Source organism: Phlebotomus papatasi, chromosome 2 (assembly GCF_024763615.1).
Source record: "Phlebotomus papatasi isolate M1 chromosome 2, Ppap_2.1, whole genome shotgun sequence".
NCBI classification, from domain to species: domain Eukaryota; kingdom Metazoa; phylum Arthropoda; class Insecta; order Diptera; family Psychodidae; genus Phlebotomus; species Phlebotomus papatasi.
The window spans coordinates 101,365,334-101,372,918 of record NC_077223.1 but is presented as its reverse complement, the minus strand read 5'-3'; the positions used below and the strand labels follow the sequence as shown (position 1 = coordinate 101,372,918).

At 36.2% G+C, this 7,585-nt stretch overlaps 1 protein-coding gene across 1 annotated transcript; it reads right to left on the bottom strand.

Annotated features, from left to right (window-relative positions):
- Nucleotides 1–3,810: 3,810 nt before the first annotated feature.
- Nucleotides 3,811–7,256, bottom strand: LOC129800441 (uncharacterized). Its single transcript, XM_055844807.1, has 4 exons — nucleotides 7,024–7,256; nucleotides 6,874–6,953; nucleotides 4,060–4,166; nucleotides 3,811–3,986 (listed from the first exon to the last, which is right to left on the bottom strand). The coding sequence occupies exons 1-4, from the start codon at nucleotides 7,088–7,090 to the stop codon at nucleotides 3,899–3,901; spliced, it is 342 nt and encodes a 113-aa protein (XP_055700782.1). The 5' UTR covers nucleotides 7,091–7,256; the 3' UTR covers nucleotides 3,811–3,898.
- Between the last annotated feature and the right edge of the window lie 329 nt (nucleotides 7,257–7,585).

Here is a 7,585-nt window from a genome sequence, read left to right as displayed (position 1 = left end):
TAATCACATTGAATGGGTTTTGTGGTCTTCAGCATCTTCCTCTTTAGTACCCCACCTCAGTCCCTTATGGCACTCAATATCTCGCAAAATGTGCGTTTGGGGTGGCAGCTTTTTGCGCTTGTCGCTTCTTAAAAATGTTAAACCGGGATAATGAAGAGAAGCTTTTGTGATTATTCAACGCCAAATGGTACAAAAGCAATTGAAGATAATGTACAAAGAAAATTGATTCCATCAGAGTATGAAAGCAAAAGTTTTACGCAATGAGCAATTTTATATCAAATTGAAGGGAATTATCGCTTGAAGATTTATCGTAAACTTGGCTTTAAACTTGGCGAGATGTTTTTTGCCACTAAAACCATCTCGTCTTCTCAACGAAGGTCAGCTTACGTGCATTGCTAATTAAGCATAAGTTTTCCGACCAATAAAATTTAAGATGAATATATTTTTGCATTTGGTTTCAAACTTTCAGGGGTTTGTAAACTAAATTCTTTTATCTTTTTCATAAATTTGATTTAAGCACTAATAAAAATGTATCCAATCAGCAGAAGAAGGTCACAGTCACTGCAATTCATTTCAACTTCCGCAAACTTTACAGTCAATTCTTGCATAAATCTCTGGGAAATTCAATGTAAATACCAAAGTATTATCGTCTTTTAATGTTTATGTCAGAGGCAATGCAAAAGTGAAATAAAGAAACATAAATTGAAAAAAAAAATAATATTTGGTTATATTGAGACAAGTAAATTAGATAACAATTTCAAAGGCTTTGTCCTTGATTAATAAAAAATTCTTTTGCTAAAATTGTACATCAATTAATATGGGCGAGCTTGAGAATCCCCAGAAACATTCTATGACCGATATGACCAAATTAGTAACATAACGTAAGTGAAATGTAATATTAACGTTAGATAGATAGTGCAGTTACGTGTAGTTTTTAGCGTCCACCGTCATCTTAGCGTTGCCAAATCCGCAAAAAATTACTCTGATTCAAAAATGACTGGTTAATAAATGGTCAAAAAATTACTCCTAATTGGAATCTTAAAAATTAGTCATATTCGCGTCGAATTTTGGTCACAGCATTACTCAAGATTGAATTAGTAATATTATCGTTATTTTACGGTTTTAAAATTTACTCTACCATGCAGTGACAAAAGCGACTCCAAATGACGGTATTTTTCCGTACAAAAAATGATGCGCCAAAAACAATGCATTTGGCGTCCTTCTCCAGCGCATAGGTACGAAATCGACGTACACACTTTGAATGAAAACGTTAAGTGCACTTCACAACTTTGTATTGCATTACCACTGTAGACAATATTTTCTCAACAATTCTTCACATTTTCCATCGTTTTCTACTACATTCTATGTAAATTTCACTGGAAATCGACGTCATATTTTAGTCGTAGGCGGGTAATTTCAGAATTATTCCCCACTTTCCGTCATTCGACTCTCTGACGACCGTCATAAGACCCGTTTTTGGAATCCAGAATACATACATCCAACGTTAATCTTACTCCAAATTGCTATTTGGGTGGTGTCCAATCTCCATAGCAAAATATATTATATAGCTAATTATATACTTTACCGTAAGAATTTCGTTATAATAACCTACTGATTTTTCTTATCTTTCTTCCTCTTACTTTATTTATTTATTTAATTGAGTATTGTGACTTTTTTTAGGAAATCAGGAGGAGTGTCTCGTTAAAGACTTATTAATATTAGAAAAAGAAAAGGGGTGGCAAAGTGTCCATGGGTGTACGAAGTGCTCGAACTCGTGACTTAGATGCTATCTTTCAAAAGTACTTTCATATCATTTACCGTTTACCGGTTCTCAACTGATTTAAACCGAATCGTAAATCACAAGATCTTACAAAATAATTTTAAGAGTAATAAAATTGATTTTCGGACAAAAATTATTTATCGGTTAATAACCGATTCACAACTGATTTAAGCGGATTTATAAATCACTCGAAACATTGCCCAAAATAACTTGGGACTAATATAATTAAATTTCGAATAAAAATTAGTTATCGGTTATGAATCGGTTCATTACCGGTTCAAAACCGATTGGAAACTCTTCAGTTTTGTTGAAAATTCCAAGACCTTTCCAACAAGCCCAAGCATGACTCTATTTGCCTGATAAATGCGCTCCCTACAGTCTTTTTTAACCTTTGACCTTGAAAACCCGTTATTAGGAATGGTTCAACGGTATTTTCACACATGGTCAAGTGTCCGCCTAGGTAGTCGCTCTCTCCCTCAGGAGAAAAAGAGTGTAGAGATTCAAGCTCTGTGGAGATTGTGAAGCAGTGAAGCCCTGGTCTTTTGCTTGGAGAACGCTAAACTACGCGATTACCAAATTGGCGGAAAACACCAGGAAAAACCAGAGGGTCCCTGAGAGCCTCTAGTCGGGCCAGCGGCAGCGGAGTGTAAGAAATACTACCTATACCCAATTTTCTACAGGAATGTGGCAAAATCCCAAGCCAGCCGGCGGAGAAGAAGAAGACGTCCCAACAGGTGAGGAGGATTCAGCAATCGTTACCAAAAAAAAATCAGCAAAAATATGCTGACCGGTTAGAAGTTCTCTAACAAAAGAGCAAATCATACATTGAGAGAAATCCGAAAAAGTTAAAATAACATTCCGGAAATGTTAATTTTACCCTGCAGTATTGATCCGAAATCGGTGTAAATATTATGCTTTTTAGGAGTTTAGGAGTTAAAGTTACCCTTTTTCGTGTTATTTTTACCCCTTGAAAGGTGTAAAATTAACATTAAAAAATGTTGATATATTTTTACACATAAAAAGTGTTAAATTTCTGAGGAAAAAATATTAATCGCACCCTCTTTTTTCTCATTGTATAGAAATGGTACTGCCTCGCGAATGTTGTTTTTAGGTTAGCACAGTACAGCTGAAAATAAATGTAGGGGAAAATACCCATGCTTGATACCATTGGAAGCTTCGTAATGACTTAATTTTTCCTATATTTCTCAATAAACGTGACTTCGGAATATATTTGCCGGAAAACTTGCCACTTTTCCATAGTTTTTAAAATATGGTTGTGATGTGTCACATATATATTGTGAAACATAGAAAATTTACTCATTACGAAACTTCCAATGGTATCAAGCATGGGCACTTTCCCCTACTTTCAGCTAAATTGAAAACGATTAGCATTTGGTGTTCGCTGGGTAGTTTCTGGTTATATGACGGTCACTGTCGTGACTGACATGTGCTGCGTGGGTACAATTTTCCAAATATCTTCATTATAATTAAAATCCAGTTAATATCATTAGTATAAAATTGTGTAATTTATCTAAAGATCATCAACCTAACCCAGAGACTTGCCCAGAGATCACGTAAAAGGCAAATTTGTTCTTTTCCCATCAAAATAGAATAGCCTGAAAGACATTTCACGATTGTTCCCTTTTCACCTTGGAATTGGGCACATGATGTGAATCTCTTTCTGCTCCATAAGGTATTAGCTTCACCTCCTCATCAATCTCTCTCTAGTCGCAAAAAGCTATGCTGAATGAATCTCAATGGATAAGTCACGAGTCATCCGCAATGGGAAGAGAAGGAACAAAGCCATCTGTCTTGCAATTAATCAATACGAGTGACGAATCCCATTGAACAGGTCAAAGTCATCAAGTTGCATAAAATATGCGAAGAAAAGCCTCTTTGTCCGACACAATTGTCACTGTTGTGAGCAGAAAAACCAGCCATCAACAAAGGTGCAGAAGGTAAAAAAAAGAAACATCAGCGTCTTCCTGGCCAAATGGCATGAAAAAACACAGATGAAACAGTGATCATCATTTTTTTTATGTAATACTGATGATTATTGTGCGATTCTTGTAAATGGAGGAAAAAAGCGGGAAATGATATTCGGTAATTACAAAATATTCAAGTTGATTGATTTTTTTCCACAACGCCACTTTTCAGCACCTTCCGCTGTCTCTTGCAGCAAGATTCATGGCAGGTTTGGAGAGATCTGGCGGGAAAAATTAGTTTTTCAGTTGTAATTTTTCCATCTTGAGATTCATTTGCATGCCATCATCACTCACCTCAATTTGTTGAACTTGTAATTGATCAGGCAAATGTACTCGGAACAGCGGCACTTTGTGCTGGACACATGAAGATTGGCACTCGCCACGCAGTCTGACGAGAGATCCTGCAGAGGAGGGAACGATTTATCATACTTAAATTAAGGGGGAGATATCTTAGAAAATCATCTATTAAAAAAAAACTGATTATTTTATGTCGATAACTGCTTAAGATTTTAGTATTGTATTTTGTTTCGTAAAATAGGCCTTAGAGCTTTTGATTAACTCCCATGACCCGAGCCAGAAAGTGTCAATTGGCTCTAGTTCTGCTTTTTATAATCATCAGAATATAATTGAGAGTTTTTTGGAAAGTTTTCGTGAAATGCCACATCTCCTTTTAAGATCAAAAGTTCGTAAAACCACCGCTAGGGTCGCTATTGTTAAAACGAGTTTTTTAATAGTCTAAGTCAGAGGTGTGCAAAAACCATTGAAACCGAATTAACGTCAAAATAAGTTTGTTATAGTAGCGTTTTGACCATTGACGTACATGTTTTATTTGACGTTTATTCGGTTTCAACGGTTCTTGCACGTCTCTGGTCTAAGTGAAGTAGCATCGCGCCTATGGCCTGGATCGGGCTGAAATTTTAGTATGATATAGCTGCACTCTATATTATTATTAATTATTTTCCCATGAGTAATGAACCATGTGCTTAAGTGTCTCGAAGACTCCTAACTCGAGCTCAAAGTTAAAAAATTGATAGGCCCATATCTCCGGTTTTAATTAACATATTGACTTATTTTTTTACTGCCCGAACTCAAAGATAGATCACTTATATAATCCCTTTTTTTCAACTTGTGACACAGCTAGAGGCTAAACGGTAAGAGATGTCGACTTGCGGTTTTCGTCGACCCCCCCCCCCCCTATAAGTCAACATTATCTAGGACAGTCTTATTTTCTTTTCCCCTACCCTTTTTTATTTGTGCGCCCGATGAGAACTTTCAGATGACAGTTAAAAAATTCACCACAGGTGGTAGGTTCTGCGACAGCGTGAAAAGTCTAAAAAATGTTTCTGAAAATTCACATCATGTGAACTAATTCTAATTAAATTTGAGAATGTTGTAGTCTAGGCTATAAAGTTCCTAAAAAGTTGCGAGGGTTCAAGATTCATGCCGTATCTCTGGTTCTGTAGATGGATAAATATTTTTTTTATCAACTGTGACAGTGTTGTGTTCAGTGGCCATAGTCGTCTTAGCGTTGGTGACCAACCTCCAGGGCAATCAATAGGAAAGCTCTTTCTCAGGCTCTATAACATGAGCTGGACAGAAACACTAAACCATTACGGCAGAAGTTGTGATCCAAGTCCAAGTGCAGTGTAAAAATTTCCGTCTGTACGTAGTTTCGTATGACTTCCATCATCGAAAAGTATAAAATTGTGGAAATAAAAAAGATTAAGTGTTTCTGTCCAGCTCATGTTACATTCCATCAGGCCGAAAGCCTTCTGAAACCAAGGGGTAACTCTTTTCCATTTGTACTGATAAGGGTGTCGGGTTTCTCGAGTTTCGAGATGCAATTCTTGTGTTTCTCGGATTTTGCAAAGCGTTTCTCGGACAATTGACAAGAGTTCTTTAATATGAGTCACCTTTTGTCTGAAACATTTTAATAAAATCTCAATGAAAAAAAGAAAAATAAAACAGAAGATTCTGCTCTGTTAAAGTTGTACTGTTTTGCAGCATTACAGTTGTTTAAAAATGGTTAGTTCTAACTGAGCTGTAAGACATTTAGAACATAGATCCATCAAAACTACTTGACTGAATTTGATGGCTAATGACGCAAATGAAATGTGTCACAAAATGCCACATAGGTGCGCCTAAGTTGAAAAAAATTTCTAGTAACATAACCTAAATTATCTTGATTTTCGTTTAACCTGATGATGTTTGATCCGTAACATTGGTAAATTTAAAATCTGGGGTGACATGATAACATATTTTCGATATTATCGAATGTCGATTCTGAAAAATTTAAACGATAACTGCACTTCCTGTGACTAAAATAGATGTTTATCTATTTTATGTCTCATTCTTTTAAGAATGTCGCAATGAATGGCCCAACAATCCGTCAAAAGTCGATATTCACTTAATCTGAGAGATATAGATTTATCGATACTATCGATTCGATAGTGTCGAAAAGTTATCATTCCACCTCTGGATTTGATTTATATGAGAAATTACTCAGGCTGACATTTCGTCCATATACGATAATACCGTTGAATAATTTCTAATAACGGTTTTTCAAAGACAAAGGTTTAAAATGCTCTTGAGAGCGTAATTCGCAACCGGAAGGGATAATGCTTGAGCTTATTGGAAAGGTCTTGGAATTTTCGACACCAATTAGTAACGAACTGGTTAACTAATTTTTGTCTAATATTTACAATTTTATCATTTGTGATCTATTTTGGACGATCTCTGAGTGTTATGGAACGGTTAAAAGCAGTTGCGAACCGATAAAAGGTAATTGATGCGAAAGTACCCATTAAATTACGTACGATATTGATTAACGCATTTCAGTGTAGATTACAATCACTTTTCTGCACACGATGGGTGTTATTTTGACAAATTGTGTGGATTTTCATTCAATTCCGTGTAAATAAAAGCCAAAAAATATTCAGTCAGATTCACACAAAAAATTAAAAGTGTTAAATATTTAAAGGACGACACTTTGAAGAATAAAATTTACACATTATCTATTGAATATTTTTTCGATTTTTTGGAAATATCTCCCCCTTAATTTGCACTAAACTACGTTCACATTAACTATACTTAATCGATGATAGTTACATAAAATCTCGGTGGTGACTCTAGAAGAATGAGTTGACTGAGTCTCGAGGGTTTCACACGATTCTCCACTTCCGCTTTTCCTGCACGGAAACACATCACAATGTTAAATTAAGAGTGGAAATGAACAAAGTCGATGGCACAGTGACAAACCAAGTTGCTGAGTGATGCTGACAAATTGCACAAGAATCACAATGATGAGGAACTCCTTAAGTGGCATGATGAGAAAGACAAGAAGCTGGGAGAGTTTTATCTGGCTGCAGATCGACTTGGACGACACAGAAATCTACTTGAAACTAAGCGCGAATCCCATGTGATGAACCCATCAAGTCCACGGCATCTTCTGGAACTGGTGGCTCTGTGTTGAGGGATTCTGTCTGTCGCTCTCTCATCTGCAGAACGTGAATCTCGCGCGCTCACCCAGACCCCCAAGTTCTGACTCCAGAGCTGAGAATTCTAGCTGTAAGATTTCCTGCAATATTCCGCACGTGATCCACATAAATTTCATGTTTCATCGTTATGCTGGCGCTCATTTAATTTTTTTTCACACCTTTGACTGTTTTACAAGGTACGGATTAACATTTTATTTGTTTTCTTCCAACGCCACTTTCAAACAGCAATAAAGAAAATTGTTTGGGCCATTAATGGGAAATTAAGTCACTTAGTACAGCTCTTAAACACTCACTTGCTCAAATTAATACCACATTGAATTTAA

What these genes read in the sequence shown, in the direction of transcription:
- LOC129800441 (XM_055844807.1), bottom strand. Translation starts at nt 7,090, where the DNA reads ATGCCACTTAAGGAGTTCCTCATCATTGTGATTCTTGTGCAATTTGTC. An exon ending in CAGCATCACTCAGCAACTTG is followed by an intron (nt 6,954 to 7,023) that starts GTTTGTCACTGT and finishes GTTTCCGTGCAG; the next exon opens with GAAAAGCGGAAGTGGAGAAT. An exon ending in AGTCACCACCGAGATTTTAT is followed by an intron (nt 4,167 to 6,873) that starts GTAACTATCATC and finishes CCTCCTCTGCAG; the next exon opens with GATCTCTCGTCAGACTGCGT.